Source organism: Giraffa tippelskirchi, chromosome 4 (assembly GCF_054371585.1).
Source record: "Giraffa tippelskirchi isolate mGirTip1 chromosome 4, T2T-mGirTip1v1.2.pri, whole genome shotgun sequence".
Lineage (NCBI taxonomy): Eukaryota > Metazoa > Chordata > Mammalia > Artiodactyla > Giraffidae > Giraffa > Giraffa tippelskirchi.
Window position 1 is genome coordinate 97,640,297 of NC_137278.1, and position 16,856 is coordinate 97,657,152.

Genomic DNA, 16,856 nt, shown 5'->3' on the forward strand with positions numbered 1-16,856 from the left:
CACCCGCACCCCGGCCCACACCTCTCGGCCAGCGTCTGCTGCTCATTGATGCCCACGTTGAAGAGCACGGGCTGCACCCGCAGCAGCATCCCGCTCTGGATCTCCCGCGGCAGCGCATCGAACAGGGGGCCCGGCAGCGGGATCCGCACGTTAAAGCCATCCCTGCAACAGAGAGACGGGAGGCGGGTGAGCAAGGAGAGGAAGGGCAGGCCAGGCTCGGTGATCTCCAAGCGGCTGGGCACCGACCGGCCCGAGGCTTTGAAATGAGTGTCGTGGGCTGTGATCAGCTGAATGATACAGAACGAAGCAAAAACAAAGAGCATGTCACGTGTGATGAACATAAATGAAAACACTGTGCTGGTTCTGAGAATCAGAAAACTCTGCCTACCGATTTCCTGTGATGACAGGCAGCATGTCAGTGGATGCGTTAGAAGTGGCCTGAGTGACTTTGAAGGTCACATTCCTCAAGTCCATGATCCCAAGGCTCATGTCCTCTAGCATGGCCAGCTCCTCCCCTGGAGGCCAGAAAGGGAGGGGGGCTGTCAGGCAGAGGGGCCCTGCATTCAGACCAGCCATGGAAGGCAGGCGACGGGCTCAGGGCGGCTGAGACGCGGGGTGAGGGTAGGGGAGCTGGAGGGAGGTTTTCCGAGTGCCTTCCAACTTCTCCGTGAGCAAGCCCCACTATGCAAGTCCCACGGCCACGTTACGAAGGGCAGCTGGCACAACTAGCCTTGGCCCTCTCCTGGTGAAGGAAGCAGGGACAGGGACGCTTATGTGGGGAACTTCAAGAATAAAGGTCATCTCTTCAGATGTTTTAATCTTTCCACATTCTTTAGATTTTCTATCTAAAGGATTTCTTTAGATTTTCTATCTAAAGGATTTCTTTAGATTTTCTATCTAAAGGATTTCTTTAGATATTTCTTCAATGTCTTATAACTCCAAAGATAAAGAGATATGTTAATAAAAAAAATTTACCTACTTTTACCATCTAAGAAATAAACAGAAAATGAAGGTAAAGAGAAGAAAGCCTATATAAGACAATTTGGAAATATCAGAATTTTTAAAGTACTCCTATCTGTTGACCCACCAAACTTTCCTTCCAAATGATTTAGTGGGTGAGAAAATGGGCCTAAAGTGCACAAAAATATGCAAAGATGTTTTAATAGGGACAATTCTGAAATGGCCCAAATGTTCCACAGGAAGCTACTGCTTGTCATCTATCCTCAACTAGAAAAACTTTCAAGATGCATAACAAAGGCAACACAGGGGTGTGTGTGTTGAGGGGGAGTGTGTGTGTGTATGCACAACTATATAGGGCTGTTTTTAGTTCTCTGTTATATACTTGGGAGCTTTTTGGATACATTTTAATCAGCATGCATTACCCGTGCTTCAGAAAGCCACTGAGGGGGCCAGGAGGGGCCACACAGGAGGGCCCCCGCCCCCACCCCAGGGCTCACCGTAGGTGCTCAGCAGGCTCTCGAACTGCGCCAGCAGCCCGATGGTGTAGAGCTGCCGCAGGAAGCCGTCGTCGTGAAGGCAGTTCCTCAGCTTGATAATGAAGCCGCAGATGAGCGCCGTCAGCTGCAGGGACAGACACCGCTGCGCCTCGCTCCTGACCCAGCCACGTCCTGGGCCCCCACTGCTCTGCCCGCATCAGCCCCATGCCCTCGGGGCCTGGGGCCAGGAGCGCCGAGGCCATGGGGGACAGAGGCTGCAGGGAAGGCCCTCTAGGCTTGCTGCTCCCAGAGGTCAGTCTAGTTTTGATTCACCTCCTGACCCAACCGTGGGGTTACTCCTGGGCCAGAACCTTCTGGAAGCCCAGAACAATTTCCCCAAGGTGCGGGAAAGGCCCTCTATGCCCACAGATCCAGTCCAGTGCTGAATGGAAACTTTAGTGCTCATGACGAGGAGCACGAGCAGAGACCGGGGCCCTCAGGAGTTTTCTGGGCAGGGGCTCCAGTCACACTCCACCCTTGCAGGCACCCCAGGCCCTGAGGGGACAGAACCGCACAAACCCACCCAGCTTCTGCCACTGTTCCCGCTACTGACTACATCACTGGCATTTGTAAACTGGGGGTGCTCATTTAAGCTCTGCCTTCTCTGCAGGGAAATCACCAGAACAGAACAGAGTGGTGCCTGAGCAGGTATAACACCTGCTATTTACAAACAGATTGTGCGTCTTCTTTGCAGGGAGAAGCAAAGGTGACCCCATGCCTGTGTAACCCCAGGCTCCTTGGGGCAGGTTCAGGGGAGCAGGAGTGGCGTCCCTCATCCTGAGGACCCACAAGCCTCCAGCTCCCATCCCCCACCCTCCACACCAACATCCGGGCCGCACAGGCAAAGCCATACGCAGGAGGGCACGGCCCTGCTGGCTTCCTCCAGGGCGCAAGAGGACCAGGCCGGCAGGCCAGGCCCAGGTCTGGGCTCGCTCACGACACACACCGTCTGGCAGAAGACCACGTCGCGGCGGTACTGCAGGCTCAGGAAGCTGGCGATGGTGGGCGCGCTGTCCTGCATGAGCAGGAAGACCATCGCCTTCTTGGCCTTGTCGCTCATCATGGCCACGCAGTCGGTGAGGGTCGTCAGCAGCGGGTACAGGGCCTCGCTCCACTCACCTGGCACAAGGGAGGGGCGGCTGAGAAGGCGGGGCTCAGAAGGCCCAGCCCAGCCCTGCCACCCTGTCCACACCTCCCAACTCCAGGAAGCCCAAAGCTGGCGCCCAGTGCAGCCAGTCTCCGCCCTTCTAGCCTGAGGCGTCTCCTGAGGACCTGCCGGCCCACTCTCCCGGATCACTGCGGACTCCACGCAAACACTGCTGACTGTTCCCTCCCAGGATGATGATAGAAAGGCTCCGAGAGCACGTGGTGTCTGCTGAGGCCAGTCCCTCTCAGGGCAGCACCGGTCCTCTCCCGGGAGACCTGTCACCTGGCTTCTCTTGATCCAGGCAGTGGGCAGGGAGCCTTGTGCTAGAGCAAGGTCAACCCACCCTCACTGAGCCTTTGCTAGCGGGCTCAGGCCCTTGGCCCACGTCTGGGGACAGACCCTTCCCCAAGGCATCCCACGTTTTCAGCCCTCAGTGTCCCTGCCCACCGCCTCACTCCCCCACCCCGATCCTCATCTTCCTGTCATCTATTCCTAGCGTACTGGGGTTTGTTTTTTTTTTTTCTTTTTTTGGAATATAAGGAAACTCTGACCCTGTACCAAAACAATTTTTTAAAAATAGATGCTCAGAGGAAAAAGAACAGAGTGAAAGGTATTTTTGGCCTTGACTCTTTTTGTCTATTCTGTTTAGAAGACAATCGGCAGATAGAAGCCATGCCCCCATCAGTTATTTTTTTAACAGGCCACCAAGCCCAGAAATAGGTGCTGGCTCATTACCACTGGGTAAGCCCACCCAGAATCCAGCATGCGGCCCAGGCAGGGCACCCTCCTAGGAAGGGGTGTGGGTCACTGGATGCCCATTGCCATCATCCTACTCAGGACAGGCCCCAGGCCTCGTGAGCAGGGCAGCTGCCAGGATGGTCAAATCTGTCTCAGATAAACAGAATCTTAAAAAGAGAAAAGGGGGCCGCAGCTCTGCCCTGTGTGTGCATCACACTCTGTTGAGAAACAAATTTAGAGAAATGCCTAAAACCTACAAAAGGACTTCCCTGTATAGTCGACACAGATTTTCAAGTCTACACAGCAATTCAGAATTTGGAAATGATCTAAGTGTGCATGCAAGGCACACTGTACATGCATGAGGATTTATATCTATGATGGAAAACAAGCAGGCTTAAATTTAGAAAGTCTACAGCAGAAAGGTCTTAGTAAGTAAATCATGGTGACGAAGAACCCCGGTGGAGGAGTGGAAAATGTGGGTCCCAGGCCCCGGCTGCTGCTGAGCGGTGGTGGGTAGGCCGCAGGCAGCTCCCCCGACCACTCAGCCATGGGGGCCTTCGCAGTAAAACAGCATGACTGCAGTAAATAACATCCACATCTCTTCCTTCCTCTAAAATTCTCCAAGGCCATGTTTTTGTTTCTTTGAATAACTCTTGTCGAATCCGTGTCAATTATATTCAACAACTATCAAAAAAGGCCAACAGTCATTAAGTTTTAACAGTCAATTCCTGTGGAGAGAGGCAGGCAGTCATTCAGACTCTCCTTCACCTAAGAAGTAAATGCTCTTAGAGCAAATGCTTAGAGCTTTGCTTGACTTTTCCACTTAATGTGAATGTATATGTGTAATATGCAAATTTATGATCATTTTAACCTGAAAATGAGCAGAATATACAAGTGGTCTTATTTGACTGAACAAGCTGTCTGCATACAATTTTTTGACTTTGCCTTACTTCTGTTTAAACGAAATACATATAAGAATGGCTCAATATTGCTACATTAGAGGGGAAAAACCACTGGAAAAAACTGTAGTATTGAAGAATGGTTTAAAAAAATAGAAAGCACCCAGAATTTGTCAAAGAGAAGAGGCATAGCCCTGAATGGGAGATGAGCCTGACATCGCCCAGAGAAGGGCTCGGCCGTGTCTAGGTGGCTCCAGGGTTCACATAGAGTGTAACCAGCCCTTAGTGGATACCTGTGAGACCTCACTTTTTAACTGTTTTCTCATCTAATCCACAAAGAGGGGGTGACTAATATGGGTAAGGAAACAGCCTCACAGAGGCTAAGTCTTTTCCCAGACACACAAAAAGAACACGTCTGACTACGTAAGTGAGCAGTGGCTGGGGACAAGACATTGTGTGTCAACATGAAGAGAGACCAAAATTTAAAACTTTCAAACAAAATGAACTTCAGGGGCAATAACTAGATTTCTTCTGGAACCTGATTAAGTACATGACTCTGGGACGTTAGGGCTGGTGAAGGGGTTTACTCGGCCTCCTTCATCGAGAAAGTCTGGCTATGAAAAAAAAACACCAGTGACCAAGCAGCACCCTTTGTGGTGCAGCTGATTCCTTTGTGGGACAAGCTCCTGTCTCACTGCTCACCCGCGACATCCACTGGGTGGGGGGGGCCAACTCAGGACCACGCGACTTCAGATAGCAGTGCTTTTGCGTATTCTCATTAACAGGGGCGGGAAGGGAGGAAGTAGGGAGATGAGAGAATGTGCGTGTTCTAACGCAGACTAAACACAGCCCTGGGAGAAAAGGTGAAGGAACTCTCGGCAGGGGACCGTCTGCGTTCATCTGACGTCAACTGTGGACCAGCCACCTGAGTGTCAGAAAGAAGTGACGGAGCTGACAGGAGATGAGGAGAGCGTACAAGCCAGACCGCCCGTCAGCTCCGCAAACTGCGGGATGCGCAGAGCTGAGGAGAGCCCGAGCTGCTCCAGGGCCACCACCACCTCCCGTGGTCTTAATTTCTGGGGACCGTCACTGCCACAGACCGTGCGGAGACAGTGCAGCGTGAAGGCACCGACCTGCCGTGCAGGTAAGCTCAGCGGGGCTGGGATTCTGGAGGCAGAGGCCCAGGCCGTGGACTGGATGGAGAGGGGGACACCCAGGTAACCGCTGCCTTGGAGAGCCCAGGGGACTGGTGCTCGAGACCTGCTCATGGCCACACTAAACTTGGGGCAGGGTAGGGGGAGAGAAACTGAGGGGCTGAAAGCAAACTGGTGGGTTAGTTACCAGGTGCCCGATCAGATTACCCACGGAGGAGCTACCACCACACGGGGCTCTGGGGGAACCGCCGTGAGCAGAGCTGAGTGCCTGGTGCCCTGGGAGTGAGAGGATGCTCGTGGAGTGCATGGGAACAGGGTGGTAAACCCCACAGTCCTGGCTGGCTGCACTCGACATAAGAAGTGGGTGTCTTGTCGTGTTTACATATGCAGTCAGAGGTACGTAATCCTCTGACTGACCAGGTAGCTGTCTTTTGTAAGGGAAACAAAACAAACATTGTATTTGGGGGTCTCATGCTCCCTCTGGGAAAACCACAAGCCACATTCAGGAAACTCAATATGAACTAGAGCAGGGGTCGGCACATTTTCTCTGTAAAGCACTAGACAGTCCATATTTTAGGCTCTGAAGGCCCCGGGGGTCTCTGTTGCCACTAACGAACTCTGGCACTGCCCCAGGGCAGCCATGGACACTGTATGAACGAACAGGTGTGACTCATTTCAGGAAAATGGTATCTAGGTGAACGGGATTCCCTCAGAGCTGTGGCTGGCCGACCCCTGAACTAGAGTCATAAACACCGATTCCTCCATGCAAATGAAGCAGAAAGGACTCCATTTCTAGCACTAACTCCACCTGAAGCCCCCAGCAGTGTCTGATGGGAAGTCTGACGCCACAGCCAGACTCAGAAGAGAGGATGCTGCGAGGTCACAGCACCTGGGCAGCTATGACTCATCTGCCTCCCTGCCTTCATGGGATGCTTGCAGGGTCAGGTGGAATCACAGGAAGCATCATTTATAAACATGAACTTGTCTTAACCAGGCCCCTGACTTCAGGACCCCCAGAGCACTCAGACACGAACCATCTGAAAGGGTGCAGGATGCCACAGTGCCCAGCCCCCTGGCCCCTCAGCACACCTAAGAATAGCTGCTGCATCCCTCTCAAGGAAGAACCCCTAAAGTATTTTCCCAAGTCTGGGAGCACAAGGTAATCTGACAGCGGAGCTACGCACACAACCTGGATATTAAGAAGAGGTCTGCGGAGCCTTGAACGGAAACCACGTACCTGGGCTGGACTCTTCAGGAGGGGGGCTGCAATCTGCACAGAAATGGAGGTGACATGGATGATTAAGGCACGCACACAGTTCAAACACCAACAACTCAACGCTTAGAGCAACTGCAGCAGCAGCTGGCAGTAAGCTGGCTAAACTGAGCGGAGAAGAGGCCGGGGGCCTGCCCGCCTCTTCCCGAGGGAGGTGGGGGGGCCGCTGGGAGCGCACCGCCCAACATACCGGCGTCAGCACTCATGTTGCTGACACTTCAACATGACACGCTCTTCAGGAAGAGCAGGTTAACGTGTCACAATGCGATGAAGCCCCCATGTCCATCGCATGGCATGTGCTGGAGCCCATGCTGACTCACGATATCTGGAAGCAGATGTGTAGTGAGAGAAACTGACCAGTAAATTAGCGTCCGGTTCAGAGCCCACTGCCCTGACGGGCCGCGGAGCCTGGGCTAGAGGTCAACTGCTGAGATCCAAAAGGCTGGGGTCCGGTCAGGAAACCCATATACTGAACACATCCACGCCAATCTTTACCACGTAAGCCAAATACAAAACCTTTATGATTGAGGGAGGGCTACAATTGGAACGTCCCCTTGGGTCCCTTAAAGATACCAAGTTTAACTTGATTTCACCCTCACTGAGCAGCATCAGGAAGTACTCACTTCAATCTCACTTTTCCCTTTTCCAGCATCAGGAAGCACTCACTTCCTTTTCTCACTCTAAAATTTTCCTGGTTAACTGTGTGTGCCACTTTTTAAGAAACAAGTTTGAAAAGGGATTGTTTGGGGGTAAAACCTTATTTTATGTCTGAACTTTTGGTTTCCTAGAATGTTTTCAGATCCTGAAATAGGCAGTTTCAGATCCCCAAGAACAGACAGAACCAGCTGAATGGAGACTTGACACCCTGGACTTTGCAGGAGGGCAGTGGCCAGGATCTTCCCTCTAATTGTCTTTGGCCATGACTTCTTAAACTGGCCAGTGGGACAGAAAACAGAGCAACAATGAAGACCTGTGTGTGGTGAAGACTTCAGTGTCATCACCAGAGCACAAACATCCTGAGACCATCTGCTTCCTAAGGAGGGAAACTACCATGGGGTGTGTGACACAGAACATCTGTCTGGTTAAAACCTGAAGTACCTCAGACCTGGGAAGAAGACCGACTCCTGCCTCCCCATAACCTCTGAGATCCTGAATCTCCATGAGGAGAAGGGTCTAGAAGCCTGCTTTCATGATCCGCACTGATCCCAAGCGGCTGGGCTGGGACTATGCCTGAGAAGAGGTCAGGGGTTAAACCTGCTGGGTAAATTCATCTTCAATATCAGGGAGAAGGAGGGATCTCCTCTGGTGGCCTTAGGGCACTGAGTCTCTTGAGATTTTCTGACCACAGTGGACTGCTCCACACACATGCAGCACATAATCTCAAGGGCACACGATCTGGGGTGTGACCCGTGGACCTTGGGTTAACAGAAAGCAGGTCCGAGGTTGGAATAACTCTCTGGGGATGAGGAGAGCAGGAGTGTGTGTGCATGGAATGTCGTGGAAGTCAGCAAATCCTGGCAGGTTGGTGGGGAGGGGTGAAGACGGGTCACTGGGGAGACAACCAGGAGGAGAAGGAGGCCCATGGAGCCTCTGTGGTTTCTGCTGGTGGGGACTGGTCAGTGGGTCCTGCTGAGCCCTGGCCCCAGGTGAACCCTGCCCACCAGGCAAGGTTGAGGCAGGGCAACTTCCTGATGAAAGATGAAAACCAAGGACTCAGGACAGGGTAGAGAACTGGAATGAAAAGGGATAATAAAGTCTTTCCAAGAAGCAGTTGTTGTTGTTCACAGGTAACCAATACACTGGTGTGAGCCCAACCTGCTCATTAGGCCGAAACGACTACCCTGGGAACTTGGAAGGGCATCAGGAAGCATGACAGAGCCCAGCTCTGGCCCCTGAGGACGAGAGACGGATTAAGACAAACATCTCAGTCTGGTTCTCCCTGATCCACCTCATCACATCGGGGTCTGAATGGCTTCCCGGCTATGCTTAGGGTCATGGGCAGGTACTTTGGAGGCATATGGTTTCACATGTTTCTCTGAATGCTGATCAGCAGAGTCAGACTCTCAAACACTTCCTATTCCTGTGAGCACAATAGAGCTGATCTGTCAGGCACACACAGGTACCAGTCAAACCCTAGGTATCATAAATAAATGCTCATTTAAATCACTTCAAAACTGCACTTAAATTTGTCTGTATGTTTGAACATTACGAGATGTGCCTAGAAAAAGAGGACATTTAATAAGTTACGAACACAACAGTATACCTGATTAAACAAACTACCTCCTGCATTTCTTAAAACTTCAATCAATAACTTTTTTTTTTAATCTCCAGAAAAATGTTTAAATTGCAAGCAGGACAATATCAAAGAGACATGAGCAATGAACTTTCTGAAGATTGTTAAAAGCAACACAATTTACAGTAAAAAATGAGAACATGAACAATGACAAAACAGCTCCATGAACTAAACATGGGTCTGGGGACTGAAAGTCAAACCCCTCACAGATGGGAGAGTGGCGGACGCAGACACTGTGGAGATACACGCTCATGAGAGGAGCGGCCTGGGGACAGACTGCAGGAGGGCTGGGGTGGGGAGGGCATCCGACAGGAGCCCGACTGTCTTGAAGGAACGCTGCCCAGTGTAGAAACAGGTCCTGCTGCAGGAGGCCCGTCAGGGCCTCACTTCCCACCGTGTGACACTCCCAAAGGGGAGCAAGGAGGCGGCGGCGGCCAGTCTCAGCTGCCTGGCCCGTGGCCCCACCAGCTCTTAGGAAAGGCCAGAGCTGTAGGGACCAAGCACCTGCGTGTTCAGAAAGCACGTTACCCCCAGCTTTAGGAGCCGGCAGGATGGAGTGTCTGGTTTAGGCTCCGTCTCCACAGACAGTGGGCTCTTTATGAAGCAGGCTGCTCCAGGCCACTGTCCTGCCATCCACTGAGACCCACCCTGGAGGTGGCGCTGAACAGATAAACCTAGCTGGGGCCCCAGGCATGAGAGAGGGACCCACCCTCTGAGTTACCAGCACGGTCCAGGGCAGCAGGCTGCGGTCCCAGCCCATGACCACCAGTCTCTACAGACAAGTGCGCTGGGCCTGCCACCAGCTCTCTCTTCCCTGCATGCTGCACCTGTTCCTTCATCCCTGATGCAACAGGCAATCTCATCAGAAAGGTGTCTACCATTCCGCCTCTTTCAGGTCCCAGTTTAGTGGACAAACCACAAATGCTTAGGAGCCCGACCCTCCCAGACGTGGCAGGGTTGACCCAGGAGGGCTGAGGGCCAACAAGCCTGAAGATGCGGAGAGCCCCCCACCCACCACCTGCTGTTCTGAGCACTGCAACACCCCCCTCTGCTGAGAGGCCTCCCTGCAGTCTGCGTGGGGTCATGGAGTTAGAGACACACAGACAGACGGACAGTATGTGCGGGAATCGGGCTGCATACGCACGTGTGGGTGTGGTTGGGTGAGGGCAGCATGCAGCGGAAGGGCATGGCGAGGAGGGGGCATTGCAGAGGGCGTCCTCCGGTCGGATCCAGTAGGCCTGGCTGCCCCGGTTACCTTTCCGGCTGGAGCTGCTGCCGGCGCCCGGGAGGCCGTCTTCACAGCCCTCGCCCTGCAGGCGCTCGCGCTGCAGCAGCTTGTCCACCCGCTGGATGATGCACTCCAGGCTCTTGTCCACATTCAGCCACACCTTCTCCTTCCAGAGCAAGGGCACGGGGTCAGTGCCTCGGGTGGAACAGAACACAAGCCACAACCTGGATCCCCACCTGGGCCCCATGCTCCCTAAAGCCCACAATTTAGAAACGGCAAGATAGTTCACAGCTCCTTATTAAAGGTGCATTTGCTTTTCCAATGACAAATCAATGTCCTGTTTTGTGGAGAGTCTGTCAGTCACTATCCCAGAGCCCAGGGCAGGCAGAAGGGACAGTCTTGTCCCCTCCTCCCTCCACAGCAGACCTCACACAACCATCACAGGAGATGAGGTCCTCTGGGAGGGAGCTGCTTGATCACTTAGGTTGGGGCAGGGGGTGTCTCCAGAAACACAGACAGAATTCAGGACACTGGGGTGGGGCTGGAGGAGCCCAGTGCCTCTGAAGAGCAGACCCAACAAGCAACAGAGTTGGCTTTGTGATGTGTCACTACAAGAGGGGCAGACCTGCTCTTGGAGCCCACCCTTCTGGAGCAACATGATACGATGTCAGAGCACAGCTCCCAAGTCCTTGGTCCCTCAGTTCCAGGAAGATGCAGCCTGGCAGGGCCGATGGCCAGCGAGAGAGCAAGGCCTTGCGTTTTCAAGGCCAGCTCTGCGCAGGGGGTAGGGGTGGGGGGAGTGCGGACTCACCCACTCCTCCTCGTGCCAGTCCACCTGCAGAGAAGACCGGCTGTTCCTGCCCGACCACCGAGCCATGAGGGTGTCCTGGTCATTCCGCAGCATCACCTGCTCCTCCTCGGTTGAGGTGGGCGAGGCCTTGGAGGCGATGTAGTCAGGTCGGGCGGCATTCAGCCCATGGATGGAGGTGGCCAGCAGCTTGCAGTCGCACACAGTGACCAGCTGCCGGGTCTGCAGGGACACACGCACACCCAGGCTCTGAGCACCCAGAACGTGCTGAGCAGGACATTACTAAGGAGGCGGAGGAGCTGCCCCAGCTTCAACAAGCCCCCTGGCACTCGCTGCAAAGTCAAGGGCATGAAGCCATCACCGAGGATCCTGAGCCCTGGGCTCTGTCACTACCTTGCCCCCCTCCAGCTCTGTGACCACAGGCCAGTCCCAGACCTCCACTCCAGGCCATGTGGAAAATAGACCTGAAGGCAGACAGACCTTCAAGGTCATCCCAATGTCACCACTTGTGTGGACAGCTCTCAGCACGTGTGAGGTGTTCAGGGGTTTTCAGACACCCATGGGACCCACCCCATCTGCAGCAGGGGAGTCCCTCCTACCTTGTCTGCCAAGATGGCAAGTGTTCTTTCCAGGCCAGTGGCAGACCTGTCCTTAGCTGCCCTCGAGAGCCGCTCGGCGTAGTAACTCACTTGGGTTTTGAGGGTATTGATCTGGGCGATGATCTCCTTAGCTCTGATGATGTCCTGTGGTATGTAGATGATGGACTGGCAGCTGGATGACGTGCTAGGAAGCATTGGAACAGATTCAAAAGGGTTCTCCCAAGTTGACAAGGCTGGAGACACCCTCCCAACCCCAGCCCACACCCAACGCAAGGTGAAGCATCCTATTCCTCAGGAGTGTTTTCCTAGGCTAGTCTAGTTGTTGATGGGCAAGAGTAAATCTCAGGAGATCCATCCCGTCTATATGGTAGAGGCTTGAAATGTTAAAATACAGTTAAGTCTTTTATCTATATTCCCACGTATCTGTATTTCTACTGTGTTTATACACGTGTACAGATACTGAGCCCAGCAGTCATCTGAATTTCCACCACCTTTCACCTAAGAACCACTTTTATCAGTTTCTAAGTGTTACCTAAGTGGAGACTTGGGATCTGCTAATACTGGAGGGGGTCATGTCACAGTACAAGGAGACTTCAGGTGGGGGCTGGACTTCACCAAAAGATACCTGGTTTCTTATTTGGCCAATGAGGACTTCAAACTTCCTATGCATAGACCCACCCCCTCCTTTGTGTGTTTACCTCAGCAAGTCCCCAGAAAACTGGGCTTCTGTCCTTTCTCTCCTGCTCTGGGACTCCCTTGCTTAGAAAATACTGTCCCATGGGATGAAGGGGGCATGGAGAACGTGCTGAACCGGAGGCCAGGCCCGGCTACCTCAGTGACTTAGGAAACCAGTCCTTCCCCCTCTCTCTGCCACCAAGCGACATGCGTGTGTCTCTTGGGATGTAACATCAGAGCCACAGCTCAGCCACTGCCTGGCACAAACAGCAGCCTACGGTGACCAATTCCATCTCGGTACCTTCTAGATGGGGACATAAACTGAATGTCTCTTGGCTAAAATGCCAAATTAACCCTATATCAGACCACCTGAGGAAGCAAAGGAAGCAGGCAGAAAACAGATAAGGCACCCATCTTTCATGGAATGAGGGGCCTTGACTGATGCCCTCAAAGAACTGCCCTTTGACTCTGGGGGAGGAGAGAAGGTGGAGGACCTCACCCTTCTTCGTTGCCCCGGGAGATGAGGGTCACGTGATCAGGGATGAACCCTTTCCTTACTGGGCTCTTTCCAGGCTAACCCGAAGCCAGGTCACCAAGAAACGGCCCTGCCCTGCCCCCTGACAGACTACGGAGTCAGCATGCACACACAAAAACCACAGCACCCCAGAGCAAACAACACCCCAAGCCCAGACGTCACAGTGAGAAACGATGGAGGTGTCAGAAGCCCATGCAGCAGGCCGCAGTCAGGCCCGCACAGCATGAGGTGTGCACGCTGCTCTCCAAGCTGCAATCACTCTGCCCAATGAATAGCTGCCACTCAGCATAGTCAAGTCTCAGGACAGGAGTTTTCAAATCTCTTCTTCCCAGGCCCCAATCTTGAGAGAACACACGTGACGTGAGGTGCACGTTCGTGTGTGTGTGGAATGGTGTGTCCATTTCAGCAAATACAAAGCCTCCAGCCAGCCGAAGAGGAATCACCTCCCCACTCACCAAGAGTCCTCACACACAGGTCCTATTAGTAACTGGGGCTCACGGAGGGGACACATGGCGGGAGTGAGAAAGGACACTCCTCAAACAGCGGCTGTTCAGGGACGACTGAGAACAGCAGTCACGTGAGCCCAACCACAGGCTAAACATGGGGCAGCTGCAGAGCCTCGGCTGGGGGGCAGGGCCATGTCCCCGCGGCACCCTGGCCCGCCCAGCCAGGGGCCGGAGCTGCTCCAGCTCCATGGAGGTAGCGGTTCCCAGGGCAGTGGGAGCCTCACAAGTCCTGGTGCAGAACCCCTGTTCTGGACTGGGGCGGCATTCTGGGTGAGCCTGGGGAGGCCTGGAGCAGCATCTGGGGACCCCAGTCAGTAGGCAGCATGATTCCACCTGCCATCTCCTTCTTTGGTGGAGAAAGTCATCTGGTTATATTAATCCCCGGTTTGCCCTCCAGGGGTAAAACTGACCCTAGTAATTTGTTTTGCAAATCTCCATTAACCATTAAATATAAAAATGTAAGCTGGGGACTTCCCTGCTGGTCTACGGTTAGGACACTGCGCTTCCAGGGCAGGGGCAGGGGTTCAATCCCTGGTCAGGGAACTAAGACCCTATGTGCCGTGAGGCATAGCCAAAGGAAAAAAAATAAGCTGGTTTCATCCCTGCGAGAGGTGAAGGGGAAGTAAAAACAGAAGACCTTAGATGGCAGTAAAAGAAGCCAGGAAGGGACTCCAAACACACCACTGTACTGGCTTGAAACCTCAGCACCCGGGACCTGCCTGGCCTAGGTGCCTCCTCGTCATGGAGAGAGAGCTGAGTCTTTGCTCCGAGTGACACAGCCAGACTGGGAGGGTTTGAAACAGCAGACTGGAGACGGGCTATTCATTATCACAGAACATTGCAGTTGGAAGGAGAATTCTGTCTACAAGGCTACAGCTAGGAGCCTGCAGGGGTGCGGCGGAGGCAGCACCTCACAGAGGAGGGGACAGGCTTTCTCTGCACGAGAGCAAGACCCAAACGCACACTCTCCACAGACAGAGAACTCACCAACACTCCTCAAAACTGCTAAAGAAAAGAACCAAGATGAAATATTAGCAGCTTGTTAGCAAACGGCAAATGCAAAACAAAAAAACGTAAAAACCAAGTTCTCTTTCATCAAAATTCTGGAGATAACTTGAGGAGGCCCCAACTACAGGGAGAACTCAACTTAGGAGCCCAGCGTGCTCCCTGGTCAGAGGAGCGTCTGCTTGAGCCCCAGGGAGACACCCCATGTGGTGGGTTACACCTGCGCCAAGGATAGCTCCCCTGGTGCAAACCATTCCCGCAGGTTGTTTTATGCCATTAGTAGGAAAATACATAAAAATGTACATTATATATTTGAAAAACACTACAAAAGCCTTTGGGGAATAAGAGTTCTGAAGTTCACATGCAGAATAACTAGGTATCAACACCCCCACCTTCCTGGGACAGGGCCAGCCCTTTGACCTGGAGGCTTTCTCCTCCAGGGCCCCATACCAGCCTCGAGTTGCACGCTCACACCTCCACACGGCCACATGCAGTGCAGCGACACACATGCGGCTGGCCGTGCAGAGCGGCGGTGGCACAGGAAGCTGTCTTTGCCCTAATTCCCAGGGGACCACCAGGCTGGTGAATCCTCGGGTGGGTCTGGTGGCCTGGTTTGAGGAGCCCTTGGTGGGGCCAGATCAGGGTCAAGGGGACTGCAGGAAGGTGGGCAGGATCCCAGAGATGCTGCCCAGTCTGAGACTCACCTCCCACCCTCTGCCCTGGGGACAGCTCTGAACCCTGACTCCCTGGGTGCCCTCTGCCTGCCTGCTCAGTCCTCAGCCCACAGCCCACTGCACCTGTCCTTTCTCCCCAGCCCCTGCAGTCCAAGGTCAACCTGCTCAAGCCCTGTCCTGACACCCGCCCAGGACACAGAGCCAGGCTCTGGCTCGAGGCTGCAGCCAGCACTGTGTGTGTACTCGGTTGCCAGGCCTCCACGACTGCTCTGTGGGTCCTCCTGAGGATCGTGGGCCTTGGTGTTGGGGCCCCTCAACTACACATTCTGCACAGGCTGCTCTGCTGTGGCCCCAGCTTCTTCTTTCTCTGCGATACCACCTTCTCCTCCTGGCCCTTCCGGGATCACTGCCCAGTGCTGCCTCCCCATCTTCTCTAGAACCTCGCTCCATCAGTGTCCTCCACCATCTCCCCTCATTTGCCATCATCTCTCCTACCAGCCTGAGACAAGCTGTCTTGGCCCCACTCCTCCTCCACCTCTAGGTCCAAGTAGCCCACGGCATCACCTACACGTATCCCGTCTACTTCCTACACCTGAGCCCTCTGGTCAAAGTAACTCTAGCCAGGTGATGTTCGGGAAGATCACCAATGCCTCCCGGTGTCGGACATGACAGCTCGGCTTAGTGCCCTCTCCCTGTCTCCCCTGCCCTGCAGCAACCCCTGCAACCTCTCTCCAGCAGGTTCCTAGCACTGGTGTCGACCTACCTGCTCAACCTGTCAGCTCTAGTCACCAGCTCGCCCTGCCCCTCTCGCTGGAGCTCCAGCCCCGAGGCCCCGCCCCTTATCACATGCCCCTCCCACCTCGCTGTTTCCCCGCTCTGATTGGTCACTCCCTGCAGCCCCTGGAGCCTCTCTGACCCTGGGAACACTGACCACCAATGTCCGCCAGGACAGGAAACCATCTTTCCCAGGCCTCACACCCTGTGATCTTCGACCAGGGTTTCTAAAGGGCAGCGGAGCTCGCCAAGTCCGCGAGGGCTGGGGGCACCACTCTCCGGGCGGTTTTTCAATCGGCTGCTGTTTTGCAGGGACAGGCCCTTGGGCACGCGTCACCGCCCAGCCTGGACGTGCAGAAAGAGCAGCACAGGGACCTCAGGCAGCTCCCCCCACCCTGCAGAAGCAGATCGGATGCGGGATGTTTCTGTGGGCCCGGGGTGACTTTTTTTTTTAATCTAGGAAGCCTGAGACAGCAGAACAAGGAGGACAGACACCCTCTGAGAACTTACTGTTTCTTGGTCTCTTCAAACTTGTGGAGCTTTTTGCGGAGACCTCCTGACTTGAAGCCCTGGCAGTGTGCTGCTGGCGCCCCGATGGTGACGATGTCATAGTTCTGGTCTGAATGACAGAAAGCTCTCCTCCGTTACTCTGGCTCAGGCCTGTGGACAAGCTGGCTACGGGGCTATGTACAAAGCTCTGGGGTCCCTCGCCAGCCCAGCTCTAAGCAGCCTGTGGCAACCCTAGTCCCACCATCCAGGGTGCCAGAGGGCCTCTGAAGCCCAGTACCATCATCTTGGCTCAGAGGATCCTGTGTGTGTCTTGGGGTGGGGCCACACAGCCACCCACAACACTCAGACTGCATCCCTGCCTCAGAAGGACGACCTGTGGGCCATTTTCTGCCCCAGGAACACAAGGGAAGCTGGAGGGAGGACAAACGAAAGGAAGGTGCTAGAGGAAGGCCTCCTCACAAAGGCCTTGGAGGTCCCCGTGCTGTGCTCTCAGCCCAACACCACAGCAGATGCACAGGACAGACGTGGGACAGCTCAGGGGC

At 54.1% G+C, this 16,856-nt stretch overlaps 1 protein-coding gene across 49 annotated transcripts in view; it reads right to left on the reverse strand.

Moving 5' to 3' along the window:
* Positions 1–16,856, reverse strand: part of INPP4A (inositol polyphosphate-4-phosphatase type I A) — a 117,820-nt gene that overhangs the window by 16,882 nt on the left and 84,082 nt on the right. For 12 of the 49 annotated variants that reach the window (XM_081484506.1, XM_081484487.1, XM_081484491.1 and 9 more), the window contains 9 exons: positions 16,315–16,423; positions 11,636–11,819; positions 11,040–11,258; positions 10,145–10,394; positions 6,672–6,704; positions 2,443–2,615; positions 1,458–1,581; positions 389–515; positions 22–162 (listed from right to left, as the gene is read on the reverse strand). In XM_081484506.1, coding sequence (XP_081340632.1) covers positions 22–162; positions 389–515; positions 1,458–1,581; positions 2,443–2,615; positions 6,672–6,704; positions 10,145–10,394; positions 11,040–11,258; positions 11,636–11,819; positions 16,315–16,423 — 1,360 coding nt within the window. Of the gene's footprint in view, positions 1–21; positions 163–388; positions 516–1,457; positions 1,582–2,442; positions 2,636–6,671; positions 6,705–10,140; positions 10,395–11,039; positions 11,259–11,635; positions 11,820–14,338; positions 14,357–16,314; positions 16,424–16,856 lie in introns of all 49 variants that reach the window. The other 37 variants (XM_081484527.1, XM_081484519.1, XM_081484528.1 and 34 more) reach the window with 10 other exon arrangements.